Here is a 19538-nt window from a genome sequence, read left to right on the forward strand (position 1 = left end):
CCGGCGCCCTCACTTGAACGAAAGCTAAAGCAAAACGATGCCTCGAACGCGGTTTGGCGGGAGCGCATTGGTGAGTACGCCACACTCGCAGACGAGTCTGTTAGAGCCCGTTTACTGCGCCAATACTTCACAAAAAAGAAAAAAGAATAGAAAACAATATGCAGGGAGGCACACGCTCGCTGTCAGACGCTGCAGCGCGGAACGCGTGCCCACGGCAGACGCGACTATTTCCCGCGTATTTTGCCACGGGTGCGACGTCGACTGTCACGGCGCGTGCAGGCACTTGCATCGTGCCTTGAGCTGATGATGAACGCAGTATCACAGCACTTAACGCACGCACTCACCTGCACGTATTTGCCTCGCAAGAGCCACATCTGACTCGGTAGGCGGCCTCGATGTGTTCTTGCTTTACATCAGCCGGTTCCACAGTTTCAGTCCACTGCCACGCTATCTTATCCAGCTGCTGTTTCGAAGGCATGGTAATATCCGTCTTCAGCAAACCATGATGCGTTCATCGGTTGCCACACTGTGCACAGCTAGCAAATTGTTCCGAACGCGAACGGACACACCACACAAACATTAAAGCATGTTTCGAGATTCTCGATACGCGTATACTCTACAGCACAGCGCGGTTACCGAGCCGTGCATTTAGTTGGTTAGAGCACGGTGGGGAACACGTTTGACCCGCCACACCACACACAAACCGGCGCAGCACATATTTTTAAAAACGAACATAATAAGCCGCCGCTAATGCCAATCGCAGAGGTGAAGCGGTGAAGCGACATTCAAGGATCAGGAAGTGCAACAACCCGCCAGGCCGCAGGACAGGAAGTTACGCAACTGAAGAGCTTGTCCCGCCGTTCCCGTCGGGCTTGTCGTCTGCTCTTGCAAGGCGCGTCTTTTGCGAGAAAGAACAGCTGCTCCAGTATGCGTCCGCTCGGATTGCTTCCACGGAAAGCAAGTCAAGAGAGACTCACTAATGACACTTTTTAGACATGCTTACGCTCCTAAAATACGAGTACGTTTTACTTGCTCTTTTACTTTTACTATGCGCACGTGCAATTTGAGCGCGTGATATATGGGCACGGGGCGTTGTTCGGATATACACGTACTCATTTGCTGGGATTCACGGCCCCTGGATAAGCGTAAGTAATAGCTCAAAAGACGGTCCCAGCTGTGGCCAACAGTCACGATTAAAAATGGCAGCGCGCGCATACGCATTCATATTTCAGGCACTTGCGCAAATGGCGCACAGCAAGCAGCTTTCGCCCGAAGAGATCGCAGACATCAAAGGCGCCTTCCTGCTGTTCGACCGCAACGGTGACGGTGTCATCTCTTGCGCCGAGCTTGAAATGGTGCTGCGCGCGCTGGGTGAACGGCCCAGCACTGACGAGATGGCACGCATTGTGCGCCAAGTGGACCGGGACTTCAACGGGAGCATAGACTTCCAGGAATTCCTTGCCTTCATGGTGCGAAAGATGTCGGCACGCATCTACACGCGTGCAGACGTACTCAAGGCGTTCCAAGTGTTCGACCGGGACTCGAACGGGTACATCACGAAGGCCGAGCTCGCCAATATCTTTACTAAGGTACGCACCTTTCGCGCCACTTGCATATGTGCATTGCTATGTAGGACAAATGCTGCAAAAATGAGATTATACCTTGCTCTTGCAAACAAATTTAAATATTGTAACGTGCGCTCCTTCTTTTGAAGTAGAATGGCACATTTTCTGAATGCGGTGGAATCAGAAGGTGCGCAAGTTGGTTTCTACTCACAAAAAATACAGATCACAAGTCACTGATCAAGCAAATAAGCAACAGTCGTTGCTCTTGTATTTATCTTGTGTGCAGTCATATATATGTGCTGTTTTCATCAACGATCAAGGCTGCTTTCAAGATGTACTCCCCAACTTTTGATGCCCTTGTAGATAACCTAAATATAGAGCGACTATGGAATATGTTTAAAGAGAAGCTGTTTGATCTATTAGAAGCTTTTGTACCACCTAGAATTTCATCCTAAGAGAGCTCAAGACAAACCATGGTTTGACGCCGAGTTACATGTCTTAATTCAAAAGCAGCGCCGATTGTATCAAAGCTACCGAATCTAATTTGCCGGGGTGTTTGGCCTTGCCGAAAGGAATGAATAAAAACTGAATTCAGACAAAAATCCGACACTGCAAAGGACTCATATTTTTCGCATATATATGAAAGACTTGTCAGGGACAGTAAAGAGTTTTGGAAGTATGTGAAACATAATGGCAAGGAAAACTACTCTGTACTTGCTTATAAAATGATGCAGAAATCATCACAATGAGGCAAAAGCTAAATGTTTTAGCCGCTATTTCTCATTTGTATTTATGCCGTCCAGTCCACTTGCGGTTTAGAAATTGATCGGATGCCGGAAGTCGCTCTTTGTGCTAGTGGGGTTAGTAAATTGTTGAAAGATGCGAACCAAGCCTAGGCGTACGGTCCCGATGACATTCCCGCAGCAACTGTAAGAAATTGCGGGCATATGTGCGGGTATTTTACTTCAAGCGGTTGTTTCAAAAGTCCTTCAATAAAATTGCCTTGCCAAGTGATCGGAAGTTAGCGCGAGTTGTCTTTATTTATGAGTGGTATGAGAAATTCTGTTCAGAACTACAGGTCCGTTTCCTTGACTGGTATCCCCAGTCAGATTATACAGCATGTAATATATAGCTGCGTCATGACTCAATTAACCAAACAAAATCTCGTAAGTTCCAGTCAACATGGTTTCAGGCAAGGCTTATCATGCAATACACAGTTGGTAGAATTTACCCACAATTTGGCCTTGGCAATTGATAAGCAACAGGTTTTTGACTGCATTTTCCTAGATTTCTGCAAAGCATCTAATGCAGTCTTGCACAGTCTCCTCCTTACTAAATTAGAAGCTTATAAGCTCGACTATAAAATAATTAAATGGAATGCCAAATATTTGTCATTACGGAGAGAGGCTGTTGTTCTGAACGATTTTTCTTCCCAATACACACCAGTGACCTCTGGAGTTCCCCAAGGCTCTGTGTTAGGTTCGCTGTTCTCATTATACATTAATGATATTTCAATTGGTATACGGTCTTCATTTAGAATGTTCGCTTAGACGTTAACTATATTGCAAATAGGGTAGTATCAGTTTGGGTTTTTTGAGGAGAAATTTCAGTCATCATCCAAGTAATTTAAAAATGCAGGTATACCTTAGTCATGTTCAACCAATACTCGAGTATGGATGTGTTTGCTGGGACCCTCACACAACTGAGCTTATAGGCAAATGAGAAAATCCAGAACAGGGCAGTCAGATTTGTTCTAGGTAATTACAGCCGAAAACTTAGCATGACAGAGAGCGAACATGAACTTCAATGGGAAGAGCTAAGGGACCACAAAAGAAATGATAGATTAAAATTTTTTCATAACATTTATTACTCTAAAACAGGCATCAGACGCAAAAAGTATATCCAGGCACCAAATTATATATCGAAGCAACTGGACCACACGACTTGGTCAGGGAATTTTCTTGTAGAGATGACGTTTTGTGTTATTTTTTTGCTAGAAATGCCCGAGACTGGAACAGTTTGCCATCAAGCCCTGTGTACATTCCGTCAAACGATGCCTTTTACCATGCATTGAAATAAATATGGAATGTCACAGTTAGCATATGTAGCCCCCTGCTGTAATGCCCTATGGGCAATGAAGGTATTCAATAAACTATGAACAATAATGAACTGAATTCTTATTTAGTCTTGAGTAAAAATAAATCATGGAGTTATGTAGAAGTAGTGTGCACTTGTTACAGTGCTCTCTGCTTTGATTTATTATCTTTTTTTCCCAGATTGGGCAAAGCATGACGCTTGAAGAGGCTGAAAAAATCATAGCAGAGGTAGATGCTGACAAGGATGGCCGCATTAATTATTCCGAGTTTCTCAATAAGGTGAGCAGCTCTGCATCAAAGTTTGACGCTTTCATTCTAGGATAATAACATACAAGCACCTGCAGAATACATGGCTAATCTGCAACTCGCAATTTTAGTAACACGCAGTCTGGAGGGCGTGGGTTAACAAAGATTCAAGCTCAATGTTGAAGTCAGTTTGGTCGAAACATAATGAACCTGCATTCTTATCAGATTCTTTAGTTATGATGCATGTTCCAGGATTCCAATGAGTTTTATTGCTAAGATTCACATCCCCTTATGCTATTAATGAATGACGGAGTAGTAACTAAGGGATGGTTCAGTAATAATTAATGCATTAAGAACTATAAGGGGACATTGTAGAAAGTCTGGCCCTTGGTGACTGCCCCAGATTTGTATTAACCTACATTTCATATTAATTGGTTTGGTTTGTGGGGTTTAACGTGTAGTATTATTTTTGGTGTATAGAGGCAAGCCTTGGCCCAAGAAGGAGCCTGATCAAACAAACACAGACATAGAAACATTACAACAGCACATTTGATTCACCAATGAATATTGTACTGTAGTTAACAATATCACAAGTCCTATCCTCCATGTTTTCCATCATTCGGAAGACACAATGTGTTACTCAACATAGGAAGTGGCAGTACAATTAACACCCAATAATTCGAAAACGAAGGAGCAGGAAGTTCGTTTCTATCGTGTAAAGCTAAAATTGAAGACAGCCTTTTTCATACATGTGATTATGACGATGTTTAAGTGTCGGTTCAGAAAAACTGGAAGTTAAATAAACTTTTACACAGCACTGAATTTCTCTGTACCACTGTAAAAATAGTCTTTTTGTTTCGACTTCTATTTAGCCCCTCAGACAGTTACAACGAATTAACAAACCAGACCACTGTATTCACCGACTAGGCCGGCTGCTTGAAAGCATAGTCACTCGATGTAATTTTCTTTCCTCTGCTCCAGCCTGGATGACCAGAGTGGTCTCGTTTACCGGACTAGTGAGATGGCTCAGGTTCGCGGCTTCCTGGACTGAAGAGGCTGCCCACCTTGGGCGAATATAAAAACGCCTGCTTTAAAACTAAATTTATCTCTCTTTATCTATCTGCTCTCATCAGGTAATGCCAGAGGACAAGGAGCAAGGCAGCTCTACTGAGAAGCAACCTGGGAAATGAAAAACAAGTTTAATGACCCCCACATCTGCTGGTCATCGCTTGGGCCACTTGGCAGCGGGGCCGCCGTCCTGGTTGCCAAATGTGTGGCTCTTGACCTGCTGCCTCCTCCGCTTCCGTTTTCCGGGCTGCAACAGAATATAGAGCAAGCAAGTCGAACAACTTTCAGTGCACGGCTGCATAGCAGCAGACGCTGCAGAGGCACCACACACACCTTCATATCGCTCGGCTTCTCGGGGTTGTAACTCCATGGCTGCCTTTTCTGTGCGTTGGCTGTGAGGAAAAAATGTGTCGTAAATTTGTCGCACTCAAACTTAAAGCCCCAAAATAAAAGATCAATTACTAACGTCAACCTTTTGCCTACGAAGAATAATGCTTCCCAACACAGCTTGCGTCACCGCCCCAAGTGAGAAGTTCAAGCTGTGTTCAAGTAATAAGTTCAAAAGATAAAGTTTAAGCTGACTTGATCCTTTCGGCAAACGAACAAATTGGATCATTGAGGTGTGCCACATTGTGCCAGGCTACATTTACGCAGCATGCTAAAGATTGGGGGAGCATGTCAGAGAGTTAAACTCAACAAATATATTTCCCCTACGAACTAGTTGATTTAGAAACAATGGCTTAATTTTACATGCCATTATTTTACACAAACGATATGAAAAAGGTGACATGTAAAGCATTAGATTTACAGCAGCAGCTGCATATGAAACTGCGTCACCACCAGCACTCCCCACTTCACCCATCTCCCTCACTGCGCCTGACAAACCTTACATGAACGTTATAATAATAATAATAATAATAATAATAATAATAATAATAATAATAATAATAATAATAATAATAATAACTGGTTCACAGCGAAGGAAAGGCGCAGTATCTGTCACACTTGTTTTGTGGATACCTGAACCATGTAAGGGGAAGGGAGGAAGGTGGGAGTGAAACTGGAAAGAGAGAAAGAGGAGCCGTAGTGGAGGGCTCCAGTAATTTAGACCACCTGGGGATCTTTAATGTGCACTGACATCGCACAGCACATGGGCGCCTCTTTGTTTCGCCTCCACCGAAACTCGGCTACCGGCGGTCATGATCGAACCCGGGAACTGAGCATATGAACGAGTGAATAAGCGTGATCGTGTATGTGGCATGCAGTCACATGCTCCGAACACCCCTACCGGCATCAGCATTTTGCAGCTTTAAATTCGCGTTATTACAAGAGTAAAAATCTGGCGAAATTTACTCCCCTTATCGCCACCTGCAAAACAATATAAAATCCCCACCTGCCAGACTACTGCACAGGCAGGTAAAATGGTTACAAATTTTGCTACTGATTTAAACCATGCACCTGAGTATGTGTGCAAAGTCCTGTAGATCTTAGATACCTTGAAGTTTACCATAACTGCTAAAACATAGTCGCCATACTTTGCTTTAGTCATTCTGCAAATTTTTAACATTTCAGCAGCGCAGTGACCAGTAGGTTGTATGAAATACTGTCATCCGACTTATATTTGACATTTGCACTGCCTGAACAGAGTTACACAGGATTAATACCCTACCACCCTTTGATGGCTTTTTTATTATTACCTTTGGGAGTTTGAGCATTGTAATCGAAGGGCTGGAAATTGGTTCCTCCTTCACTGCCATCCTCCACGGTCTCACTGGACGGGGTGCCGACATGGGGCGAATTATACGTCTGGCCATCGGGAAGCAGGCCCACATCAGGCTCGGGCTTTTTCCGCTTGCCACGCCGTGTCTTCTGCTAGTGAGGCAATTCAGCAGAATGCATTCTCTTATCTCTCATGTAACTGAAAGCAGTTTCTGTACAAAACCACAGCAGTGCCGCGCATACAGGTACACAAATGCAAAATAACAGGACAGAGCTGCTGCCCTGGTGTGTACCTTTGGCGTGCGGAGAGGCTCATTCAAAGCTGTGTCTTCATATGGGGCAGCTGGCTCGGCTTCTTCCTCTTCTTCTTCTTCTTCCTCTTCATCCTCCTCTTCCTTCCGCTCACTTTTGGTGACCACTCCGCTGGCGGAAGCCTCTTCTTCCTCAGCCTGCACCAGCAGCAGTAAACCAATGTAAAGAAAGGCACCAAACAGAGCAGCACATACTGTTTTCTCAAAAAGGCTTCTCGCAAGCCCCGAGAAACATAGACGCCCAGCCTCGTTATGACAAGCAGCGGTACAGAAGTTGAACGGCTTTCCCTCATTAACTTGAGTCTGCTTAGCACTTGTTACGCTGCTTGCGTACGATAAACAGGCCAACTAAGATAAACAGAGCAGGCCAATGTCCGCAGAGAAAGTGAAGAAAGAGACGAAGTGCACTACGAGACAGGAATCGAAGCGTCAACATAGACAGAAACGAAGAGTAAAAAAAGAGAAAATTATATGTGACACGGGGAGGGAAACTGTGCAAACATTCCAGCTTATGCGTCGATATTATGTCAATGTCATTCTTTCTTGATGCAAGCCTAACTAAAATGTCACTTTCACACTTTTCCCATTCTATGCTTGCGCTTTTCTCCACATGCACGCTCAGGATGTTTACTCACTGGCCCGAACCCAAAAATGACAATGTCGGACTGCATTCGGAGGGGTGCCTTCTCACAGTGGTGACATAACGCAGAAGCAGACGACAGAAGAGAGAGTGGAATGACAATTTGGTAGATCAAAGCAGGTTTCATCAATGGCTTCATCAATACACCAAAACTGAAAACAATGTGGCAGGGACAATCAGAGGCCAACTACAGAAGTAGGAAGAGCCATGAAGAGATGGAAAAGCCAAGAGGACACTGCAGAGCTAACAATGGGTGCGGCAAGAGAGATAGCAATAAAGATTTGTGGGAGAGCTAATGCTTCTGAAAGGTGGCAATAAATTATGTTTAGTACAGTAGGGTGGTTTCTTGGGCTTTATTCGCAGATTCCCGCGAGCGCTGTTCCTCGTGTCCTGTCTTTTTCTTACACAGCGTTTTGAATTTTACTTGCTTAAAAAAAAAAAGGCACTGACAACCAAATTTCAGCTACCAAATTTCATTTATGAGCAGTAAAAATATGCTCATAAATGATAAAATAGTAGCCGTTAATAACATTCCAACACACGAAAAAAAAAAAAAATGAAAGCTAAAACAGCAGCAAAAACCCAGAAGCCAATGAAATAGGCTTGTTGTCACAAAAGGGTGACAATTCCAAGCCACAACTCAAGGGGCCTAAATCTCTTGAGTAGAGGTGGGCAACCTCATGAGGTTAGGCTGAAAGCCCATGAGGTTGCCCCTGCCTCTAGAGGTTCTTCGCTATCTCAGAGTTCCCAATACTGCAGACCTATGAATGTAGTTCTAAGAATCTTTTCTTTATCCTCCATTGAAGGCTACAGCTGCGCAGCAGACTAACCAACATCCAATGTCATTCTATTGCTGAAGGTGATGAAACGGCTGGTTTGATTTGTGGGCAACCCATGAGGTTGCCTGTACGCGTCATTTGGTCATAGCTAGGACAAGTGTCGCTAATGTTGAACACTGCTTCTCATGCACTTGCAAACGGTTACAAGATTACGTTCCTCAGGAAGCAAGCCGAGTACGTGGCTTCAGTGAGCTGCCCTATTTCCGCAGCATAGTTTACTTACTTTCCAACTGTTCCCCATCATTTACGACCGTAACTTAATTCAGAGTTACTTAAAGTATTCCTCCTACTTTCTTCTGATGTCATCAGACAGCTGATATTGCTCGGTTTGAAAGCCTTAAGAGGTAAACCAAGGTGTGAAAAATGCTGTCATAGATAACTACTGCACTATCGCATATTGACGGGTGATTTAAGGTGCCCTGTTTTATAGAAGATATACCTAATACAAATTCTGGCGCATGTATCTGTGAAGCACATTTCGGCAACAATCTGCCTTTCAGTGTAAGAGCAAAAAGGGAAGAGAGAGAGAAGACTTAGTGACTAGCAAATACCAGAACATAACAAAGTGCTTTTCCCCACGGTTGCTGCTGTTATCCATCTTGTTGAACCAACATGTACTTACATCTCTGAGCTCGAGCCGGTCACCAGCTGGTGTTCTCGAAGCTGTCTCGTCTTCAGAAGTATCCTGCGCTGCAGCAGCCTTGTACTGCAGTCACAAAAAGCATCACTAATGTATCAGCACTTCCTAAAAGAGTGTTGCAAAGTGCCTGGTGAGCTACTTTTTTCTTGCTTTACTTTTCTTTTTATCACATGAAGGTAACAGTGACTGACAATGCCATTAAAATCAAAATGGTGATCACAGACTCCTTGCCGATGTTTGAACCGAGTGGTAGGAAAGTTATTAAAACCGGTTTTCTAGGCTACAAATACACCTTTCGATGGTTAACAAACATCAGCATACATAAAGAAATAGCCATAGAATTGATTTTTACAAACAATGAAAACCAGATGGGAGTTGTTCTCAAGTAACCCTTTAACATTGGCCAATAAAGCTGGCTACATCCACATGCTTCATAATATAAAGACAGGTATTAGCCGAAGTAACGTAATGAAGTGACCTGAAATTATCAAGGAGACAGCAAGCAATGGCTATTTTACCAGATTGGCAACAAACGAATGCTAATTAGAAGCTGACTTGATGCAGGCAAACAGGCGATGAAATTCGCTTTCTAGTGATGTTTAGTTCAAAGACAAATACTGAAAATAACATCTTAAAACCTATAATGCTTTCTGTGGCTAAGACTGCTCCACTTACGAGAAACTTTTATGACCAAACTAAACTGGATATTGCTACCCGATCCTATGGGATCAGTAAACTATCTTCATTATTTCATCATTATTAAGGTATTCCTCTATTAAATTTATTTTATACAACCCTTCGAAGCTACAACTATCAGAGGTTACAAATGGTGCAAAACAGTGATCTTTGCACAAAAACTCCATGTTTTTTTATCCTATGCATTAAACACCAATACCAATACCCTTAGTTGATTACTTTACATAAAGTGAAACAAAAAGATTTTAGCAAGAACAGGTAACTTTGAAAGCAAGGAGCGGGTGCAAACGAGAAGTGCTCATAGTGACTCACCATACAGTTATCTGCACGGTGGATGACAATTATTTGGTGATTGAGTTGGCAAATTAAAAATTCTTGGGTATGAAGCAAATATGAGTAACAAAAACTGGTTCCAAATTAGAACGAATAATTTGAAATTTGAACAGGCAAAAGTAGCCTTGGTGTCCACCATAGCAGTGGATGCAGTGTGATTACTCACCCGTTTGTAAGGCAGGACAAAGCTATTGGCCCTTGACTGTGGGCGTGGAGTCTGCAATTAAGAGTAAAGGGCCAGTGGCAGAACAGTCTCCATAAATGCATGCTAACGAAGGAGATCACAGCGAACGCCTGTGTCACAAGGCTGCATTGGACTGAGTCCCCACTACCTCGCACAATTTGAAGTAGCCACATTCAGATCTGCTGTGCAACTACTGTTCAGGAATGTATGCATTTTCTGCGTTCACCTGGTCTCAGCGTACTGTGCTCGTACATTGCAAAAAGAAGAGGTCAACAGGAAGTATAGGTGAACAAATGTCAGGAAAAATGCTGCCATACAGCGACTTTTTAGCAAAAGATTTGTCTTTACCAGACCAGGGTCTTGACAGTGGCAAGTGCTCTCTTTAAAACACAGGCACAGAGCTCAGACAATACAATGCCTAAATGAGCAACATTTGTGATCTCCAGGGTTATTAAGACAAAAGGCGATCACCCATATATATATTTTTTGCTTAAGTCACATATGAACGGTGCACAGTTCTGAAGTGTTGAAGAGTCCCTCTAATATGCTATACTTTCCGTCAAAAAATGCCTCTTATGCTGGAGCGGTAGAGTATTGTTACATGAGAGCTACTGTAAAGTAAAACCGTGAGCACGTAAGCAAGTGCACAAGATCGCAGAACTCCACAGCTGGTACATGGCATACCTTGGCTGCCAGTGCTTCCAAGCTTGGCGCTGCTTTCATTACCAGTTGTGGCGTATGCCTTTCAGTAGGCACCGGTTCGCCGTCATCATCTGCATGAAATGCCATCCGCGTAAGAATTAATGATGCCATCATCAAGCAGTCGTAGGATTTACGAGAAGGCTGATCAACATGAGACATGCTGTTTATGCGACAGTAGAGCCTCAATGACATATTGCTGGTGGCGATAATTTCAGTATGATATGAATTTGTATGATATGAACCGCAAGCAATGAGCATAAAACCCACATATTGTCAACGTCGCGGCTTGTCACAGCTGTGAAGGAAATCCACCGTACCCTAGAGCAGGGGTTCACATTCTTTTCTTTTTTTGCCTCAGGGAGTACCAAAGGTCTTCTGAAAAGTGCTCAGAAAACCTGTGTGTCGCGGCTTGCATTGTTTCATGTTTAACATGGATGCAAGAAAAAAAAAAAGGAAAGCACGTGGGTTCACAAGACTTAAAAAATAAGCCCCAATTCGGTTAGTAATAACTAGCTCTAAAAAATCACACTACAATCAGTACGAAAATAGAGAGATTTTATAAAAAATGGAGTTGACGCATACAAGGTAGATCAGGTGTTCAAGACAATTCAAAAGACACCCCATGGAATCTAAAGATTCAACAGAACACAATTTGAGAACCCTAGGTCTCAGGAAATCTCAAGTTTAAGAGAGTACACCAGTTATGAGCTCTCTTTTGCACTGTGAAAGCAGCACGATGAAATGACAGCAAAAAAAAAAAGAAAAAAAAAAAAACACTGAAGACACACACGGGCACTGACCATAAGCGGGAGTATCTTTCGTTTTCCTTCCTTTTATCTTCATTCCTCTGCGCTATTTCCACAGTGCAGTACCAACTAGCTTGCCATCTCGGCTCGCATGAGCTCTTCGCGAATAATGCACAAAGCGAAGCACAAAAGAGTTCTGGCAACTGCGAACTTCAACAAACAGCAAGACTGAAGTGCAAAGCAAATGAAACGGATTAAAGAAAGCAGTTAAAAACACGAAAATTCATGTCTTGAGTAAGCTCGGGAAGGGAATGCATCAGAAAACGTGGCACAAGCATGTCACCAGACAAACAATGCTGCCGACTCGCTCCCTTGTTTCAACCTGAAGCTCACCTAAAAGGATACCGGTAAGGCAACAAACCAAAAGCTAGTGCACTCACCGAGGATAGTTGGCAGAGACAGGTGAGCATCTTCATGCCTGGGTCGATCATGGACGCAGTGCAGCACACTGTCCAAGTCCACCTGTGAGGCCACTGGCCACGACGACTCCTCACACACCAAAGTCTTCGTGGGGCAAAAATAAAAGAAAACAAAGCAGCGGATGAGCACTGCAAAACGGCTGGGTAAGGTTTACCTCTTAGGGCATTAGAGTTACTTTCTGAAATCACGCGTAAATCATCGTTGTTCAAAGAGAGGGCTCTTACTCCTGAACATTCAAGAAAAAAAAGCAGTGTTCAGCAACTCGTATTAACACCTGTACATAAAGGAGGCCTCTTTGCATTAGTTGCAAAACAAACAAAAGCTTTGCAACTACCTCCCCCAAACCCAATAATGACGTGAAGTTAGTTCTCCTAAACATCAACAGTATAAAGTGCTTTCGCAGATACACCTCACACAAGGCCCGATATTGCTGTGGAGTGAGTGAAAGATAGCATCATAAAGCCTCCCATTAACAATCTTCCGTGAAGTCAACCTGCCTTCACGTACATGAGAAAAAAAATTGCACTGAAATTCTACGCAAAGCATGCCTCCTGAGTAAAACATTCGGCTTTCAGTAATCTAACAAAAAAAATTTCATGGAATAGCTAGTTTTCTGCACTTTGCATCAGCTGTGAAAGAATGCTAAAACCAGAGCTAGGAGAGAGAGAGAGAGAGAGTGTTACATGAGTGATGTCACTGCAATGTATAGCAAGCCTAGCTTACAGCACAAACCACTAGCTAACCAACACACTTCAGTCAACATAACGACAATGCATTACAACATCATACAAGTGCTGAGAGTCATGAGAGGATCTTTTCTTCCCTTAAGAAAAAAAAAAAAAAGAAAGAAAGAAGAAGAAAGAGCTCGAGCAGAAGGTCTAAGTGTGGTTTCATATAGCCAACCAATGTGCAACTTTAATCAAAATTGACTTTAGTACTCAAAAACTTCTAAATTTTACTGCTCAAGCTGTAATGAAAAAATTGGAAAGCAAAGCTAGTTTGTCCATAATATGGCCTCTTGCTAGAACAACGCTGCACAGTTTTCATGATATTAAAACACAGTCTATAAAATGCTGCTGGCAGATGCCACTCTGGTAAACATTTCAATACTGCGCCAGGTTTCGAGTCGTCGCGTAGTCCCGGCAGAGGCCATGATTTAAGAAGAAGTAGCAGCTTAAGTGTCCCCAATAATGGTAGCACCTTACACTGATAGGGGAATAATGTAGCAGGCAAAAGAAGCTTCTGCCGTTGCTATCGCAATTCAACATAGGTTAACCAGAGTTAAAACACAGCTAACTTTTTTTTTTTTATGTAAACCACAGACTGCTGTTTGTCAGTTCTCACAACATTGAGCTTTCCATACAATTATCATGTCAACTGTCTTCTTCTTCAAATGCATTTCACAAGGAGAAAGAAGTAGGTTGTTCTGAAGAAAATGATTCCCTGCTTTGCAAGACTAGCACTGGCACCATTAAAAAAGAAAAAAGAAAAAAAGCTACCTAAATTATTAGTCAATCGCTTATGTCACTTCTTCCCTTAGGTCTACACAAAAAGACATTTTATAAGAGCCCTCACTCAGTGACCACATGAAAAAGAGGAAGATGAGATCCTTTCTGTATGAAGGTAGGTCATGCAGCGTCTATTAAGGCTATGTGCCAACGCAAAAGAAAATAGAGCTAAGCATCATACCAGCAATCTCAGCATGCTCTTTCCAAGGTCCATAAACCCCCTTAAAGTAATCAGACAGAAGAGGACTGCCTAAAAGTACTGCACTAATTAAGGACACCGAAATGAGTGCAAAAGAGGCTGGTCAAAGCTTCCATACCACACATCACAGTCGCATGTACGCATGCTGGAAGTGAAACGCCTAAGTTACTCATTGTGGCATCCCTTACTCAGGGTGTAACCAACGAAATACAGGGCACATTTACGAATAATGCAGCACGATACTTATACTAGCAGGGAGCTTGAACGATGCAAATTTAGAAAATACTGCCTAGCCAAGGAAACTCGAAGCAGTGTTTGAAGTCAAGGAAGAGACGGAATTTTGCCTTCAGGCTAAGCCCAGCACAATTTTCCAGGCAAAGCCAATGCCATGCTGTACAACACTAGCTTGGACTGCCAGCCCAGTCTGGCCACAGGATTAACTGCATTTGACAAAGCCCCCGATACCCAAAACCAAGCTGAACGGTGATGGTAATGTGGTTAACCGTTCCCTGTGTGGCCCCACGTAAAATGAACAGCTTTCTAACTTCCTCAGTTAGTTATTTGATGGTTGAGGCACCCATTGCACAGGTGTCACTGTGCAGGGATTCAGGCTATACGCATGAAGAACCGTTCAGAGGTGTGGGAGCACCAACAAAGTTTGCATGGTTTCATCAGTTCAGCGAATTGTCCGGTTTCCCTTCACGAAACTGCAGTTCTGAGTGTAAGCCCAATAATGTTCCTAGCCACAGCTAGTCCTTTATTTGAACCATTACCAATGGCTTGACCATCTTAAAGAAGATTTGCTATGCTATCTGTCATTAATTTTAGTGAAAGCAGTGTTCTAGCATGTGTGAGAAATCAGAATACGCTTGAATGCCCTGATGTTCAACTGCCTTAATAGCATAAAACGTGGCACTGTGAGCTGCGTAGGAAGACTGCAACCTCACAGGTAGCATTCGAACCAGTAATCCATACAATGGAGGACATATGGTAAAGCATGTTCCATGACACTAAAGCATGTTTCATGACACAAGCATGTTCCATGACACTAGCTCTAGAAGCTACACAGAATATGGCACTGCATCACAAATGTGCAAGCAAAATAAGATTATAAAGGTTGACTGTTGGAAGAAAATTTCACCATAGTATGCAATGTGCCGGAGAGGATAACTCCTAAGCATTTCCTTCGGGGAATACAGCACAACTGCGTTAAAACCAGCTCAATGTCATTCACTCAATTTCTGACAAGGACAATGCAATGCAAATGTGTACAAAATACAGACACCACTTCTACTACAATGTTAATAACGCATGCACATACTACAAAAAATATCAGTAAAAGATGACCTAAATCACAATGGAGACATAAGAGAACGGGCATTACTACAAGTGCATTCCACCTGGCAATGCATGCAAGGCAAAGAACCCAAGGTGGAGACAAAAGACACACGAGAAAGACGGTGTTTCTTTTTCTTTCTTTTCTTAAGCTGCTCAAGCGCAAAACGTGTGCTGTAACCATTCACACAGATGCCGAACAGCGGTCCATAATCTGGTCAGTGTTTTGAACCTAACTGCAATCTGGAGCCGAGAACGTGCTGTGATGCTCTAACTTTTTTTAGCTTCATCTTCCGATGGGTAATCATATCATTATACGGTCAGTGGCTGCATTTACGAGGTGCTTTTTCCTACTAAAGGTATGGCCCTAATTACGCAGCGGAGCAGGTCTCGAATTAACTGTCTTGCTCTTTCGTAGCTGTCTCTCGGTTGGTCCCGCAGGTTTGTCGGCCGGTGGCACAGAGACCGTGGTTGCCGTGGGAACAGTTGCCATGGACGGACCTCGGCCAGACGCTTGGAGACCATCCTGCGCAGGCAGCTTTGTACGCCATGCTCGTTACAGTGATACCATATAACAGCCATGCTCGTTACAGTATCGTCTACCCTAAACTCTCCAAACTGTCGGTGATGTCGTAGCCTCTACATCTAGGGCTGCTTGTCCACAACTGAGCTCTTGCCTGCTGCCAGAGGTGTTCAGCGCTGCCTTCAAACTGAATTTCCGCAAACAGAACTCGATAATTTTACCATCAATGACACATTTCAGGAGATCTGAAGGTCACCAAAAGGTTCCACGATCACTATGTTATCTTTTACCTTCCCTTTTTTTTTTCATTTCCAATCTATCCTGTCTCCAGTGTGTAACATCATCAAAGTGTTGTGAGGCAGGTAAAAAGCCAAGCTCTAGGTGCCGTGTAATTGTGCAGAGCGGCTAAGAACTAGTACAGTCCTATAAACAGTTAAACATCACGGAGCCTTGTCATGATCATATACCTTGCCACAAGGTCCCCAACTGCAGCAAGTTGGCATGGAAAAAGACAGAAACGAAACCCTTGGATGTCAGCATGAAAGAAACGCGCAAGCATTCAGCCACCACAAACCTTCTGGTTGAGGGGCACCTCCCGAGCCTTGAGGATGATGGAGTGCAGCTCGTTGAGGTTCTGCCGCACCAGCGGAGGGCACGGATTGCAGCAGGCCACAATGCCCTGCTGCTCCCTGAGACAACAGGGGACGCAGCATAATCAGGAAAAGAGCACAAGGGTCATATGCATTCTTTATAATTCAGCCAGCGAACAGTATGGCACACTGTGCAAGCTTATCAAACAGTATATCTCAATATGGGCTTAACAGAAATATGCTCCTATGCAAAGAAAATTCAACAAAGAATCAGAAAAGAGAAAGTGAAAAATACACAAAAAGCTTGCACCTTAATGTGCACTGTTAAATCTCCTTCCTTCCGCCAATCTTCTTCCATGGTTAAGCAAAACTGCATGGGAGCATCATTCTATGACAATCCATACCGATAGTTCAGGCTTAAGCAGCAGACTTTAGATAACGGCTGTCTTTAGTTTCTGTACAACAAAGGGCAATGCAGACTTGCTTCATACAATGCATTGAACTTTCCCTCTCTCTTCCATTCCAACTTCTTTGTCCCCCTGCCCACATGTACGATAGCCTATAGGATTGCCAACCATACTACTCCACCCTAGCTGACTTACCTACCTTTCCTTTCATATGCTTCCCTCTCTTTTTCACTCAGAGTGTCAGACAAAAACAAAACACTGCACATACACACAACAAAACACAAAACACTGCAAAAAAATACACAACGAAGACAAGAAATAAATGTTAATTTTTCTAACTGCTTAACTGCTAGGAAACAAAACAACTTTCATGACAACCCTGATGTTACTACTGACGACACTGCAAATCCTAGTTTGTGCAAATGTAACGTACAACAACTGTAATTACTCATCAAAGATAATTTTAAGGGAGAATGCAGCTCTCAGCAAAAAAAAAAAAAAAAAGCTACTTTTTATTTCTTGTGTGATTTGATTCATTTTGTTGTTAATAACGGAACTTCAGGGCAACAAATAAAATAAAGCATACAAGAGGATACAAATATTTTTCAATCAATTTTTCGACCACATTTTGCAATTTTAAAGCTGTTCCCCTTCAAAGAATAGAACATAAAAGTAGGAAATGAGTGGCTAATGAACTGTGGTTATTAAAAAATATTCACCATTAGTGACTGGCAACTGGATAAATATATTGTGCACTAACATCAGAAGGGGTTGCTCCAAATGGGCATTGCATCGTCACTGAATGTGAAGCAGTCGAACCAGACTGAGCGGATTACCTTGGAAGAATTTCAGATATCTCCAGGATCATGTGCTTCGGCAACACATATCTGCACATAAAAGGGAAAAAGATCTATTAAGTTATAAATGCCATAAAACATAAAAGTTTTGAATTTTCAAGCTATACACTTCTGTTATCTTGCAATTTGGAGGCAGGTGTAGTGTCCTCAAAACATCAAGCAACTCCACAACGCCTCCTGCAACGGTAATATCAAATAAAACATGACCCCTTAATAAAGGAGGTTACTTTGGCTATGAGCCATTATTACTATCAGTTCATACTGTTTCACAAGAAAATTCGCCTTTCAGTTATCATCTTGTAATCAAGAGTTCGATGAAACTTCGTCTCGTCAGGTGGTGGTATAAAAAAAAATATATGTTGGTCTCAGGGATGAAGTCCGTTCGAAGGCGATAGGCAAACTTTCACGCATGCACAAATCTGACCCTCTGTGCCCTCTATCCCCAGAAGAGCAGAAATCACTAGAAAGGCTACAAGTAACCACAGGATTGCGATACTACCAGCCGACAAAGGGAACTTCACGAGGCACATGACCGTAAGGCAAAATTGAATACTTGCTGCAGGACCCGACAACTTACAGCCGCCTAGCCAAAGACCCCACTTCTAAAGTTCAGAGGGACCTTCAAAAGATGCTATCAACAATTTCTCAATTCCTTCCACCGTCACAAAGAGGCCTATATTACAAGCTACTCTGCACAAACGGATCGACTACAGCTATCTACGGGCTGCTGAAAGTTTGTAAGGAAGAGGTTCCGTTGGGTCCCAGTGTGGATTTTACAAGGTCACCACTCCAAAGTTTGTCTCGCTACTTGCACAAGATTTTATCACCTCTAGTTGGCAAGACCGAGACGCATATACGGAACACAATAAGCCTTATTAACAAAGTGAAGAACATCACACTTGATAACGATGAAGTGATGGTTTCCTTTGGTGTTTGTTCCCTTTTCACGAGCATTCTGTTTAACCCGGCAGTGGAAACCTGCAAGCTTCGTTTGAATGAGGACTCATCTCTTGAAGAGCGCACACCTTTCGAGGTACCAGATCTATGCAAGCTTCTGTCCTTTTGCCTTGAAAACATCTCTTGTACGTTGGCAATTATTATCAACAGACCTTCGGCACAGCCATGGAAGCATCAATTTCCCCACCGCGGGTTGGGGGTCACAGCTCTGTCTGTTAGGGCTGCACGTCGGGGCTAGAAGGTGACTGTAGCGTGTAGCCCCCCGTGGCGCATTCTTGTGAGAATCACCCCCATAGTACCCAACCAGGCAGAGTTCCGCCAAAAATGTTCTCGTTCAAGTCACTACACTAGGCAAGGGCTGCTGCTAAGTCTTAACTATAATTAGGCTGGCTTCACCAAATGACATTATGTAGTGTTTAACATGAGCACAACAGATCGAAGGCCAGTTTTGAGCTTCTATCAGCCTCCCCTGCATCTATTAGCATTGGACCATACTCACTTTGATGAAAGAGCGCAGCAAACAATATATATAGTTAAATGAGATAGTGCTGAGTGTGGTTATTGATTTTCGTATTCATGAGTGATCACAGAACTGTACGTCAGAGAAGAAAGTTTTTGAGGGCCCTTACCCAGTGCTCTCGTCTTCGACGCGAGCGATGTGGTCCCTCCAGGCATACAGGTGGCGCAGGGCATGCAGCTGCCGGGTGTTGAACGTCTTGCGGCTCTTGCGGTACAGCTCAAGATAGCTTTGTTCATTGTAGCTGGGCTTCTCGTAACGCTGCACGCAGCCGAACGCCAGCAGGCGGCAAGCTTCAACCACAAGCGGGCCTAAACCGCTCGTCTAAGCACAGAAGTTTCATGGCATGACCATGACAAGAGACGCGGCAGCATCCATAT

At 43.3% G+C, this 19538-nt stretch overlaps 3 protein-coding genes across 5 annotated transcripts in view; 1 reads left to right on the forward strand and 2 right to left on the reverse strand.

Moving 5' to 3' along the window:
* Positions 1-826, reverse strand: part of LOC146197040 (ubiquitin carboxyl-terminal hydrolase 48-like) — a 59958-nt gene extending 59132 nt beyond the window's left edge. The window contains exon 1 of the mRNA XM_084598753.1: positions 345-826. Within this exon, the coding sequence (XP_084454879.1) occupies positions 345-478 (134 nt within the window). The 5' untranslated portion in view covers positions 479-826. The remainder of the gene's footprint in view (positions 1-344) is intronic.
* Positions 1-5174, forward strand: LOC146197041 (neo-calmodulin-like). 2 transcript variants are annotated; one of them, XM_084598757.1, is made up of 4 exons: positions 1-70; positions 1233-1589; positions 3842-3940; positions 5041-5174. In XM_084598757.1, the coding sequence occupies exons 1-4, from the start codon at positions 38-40 to the stop codon at positions 5095-5097; spliced, it is 546 nt and encodes a 181-aa protein (XP_084454883.1). In that variant the 5' UTR covers positions 1-37; the 3' UTR covers positions 5098-5174. The 2 variants fall into 2 exon arrangements, with proteins under 2 accessions (XP_084454883.1, XP_084454884.1); XM_084598758.1 differs by lacking the exon at positions 1-70 and adding an exon at positions 863-1145.
* Rrp6 (exosome component Rrp6) overlaps positions 5090-19538 on the reverse strand; it is a 27858-nt gene continuing 13409 nt past the window's right edge. The window contains exons 11-21 of one of the 2 annotated variants that reach the window (XM_084598756.1): positions 19271-19419; positions 17664-17714; positions 16405-16519; positions 12226-12349; positions 11022-11110; positions 10320-10370; positions 9107-9190; positions 6988-7143; positions 6673-6844; positions 5309-5367; positions 5090-5222 (exon numbers count right to left, since the gene is read on the reverse strand). In XM_084598756.1, the coding sequence (XP_084454882.1) occupies positions 5130-5222; positions 5309-5367; positions 6673-6844; positions 6988-7143; positions 9107-9190; positions 10320-10370; positions 11022-11110; positions 12226-12349; positions 16405-16519; positions 17664-17714; positions 19271-19419 (1143 nt within the window). In that variant the 3' untranslated portion in view covers positions 5090-5129. Of the gene's footprint in view, positions 5223-5308; positions 5368-6672; positions 6848-6987; positions 7144-9106; positions 9191-10319; positions 10371-11021; positions 11111-12225; positions 12350-16404; positions 16520-17663; positions 17715-19270; positions 19420-19538 lie in introns of both variants that reach the window. The other variant, XM_084598755.1, reaches the window with a different exon arrangement.

This window comes from Amblyomma maculatum, chromosome 3 (assembly GCF_055883805.1).
Source record: "Amblyomma maculatum isolate TAMU_Amacu chromosome 3, ASM5588380v1, whole genome shotgun sequence".
In the NCBI taxonomy this organism is placed as follows: domain Eukaryota; kingdom Metazoa; phylum Arthropoda; class Arachnida; order Ixodida; family Ixodidae; genus Amblyomma; species Amblyomma maculatum.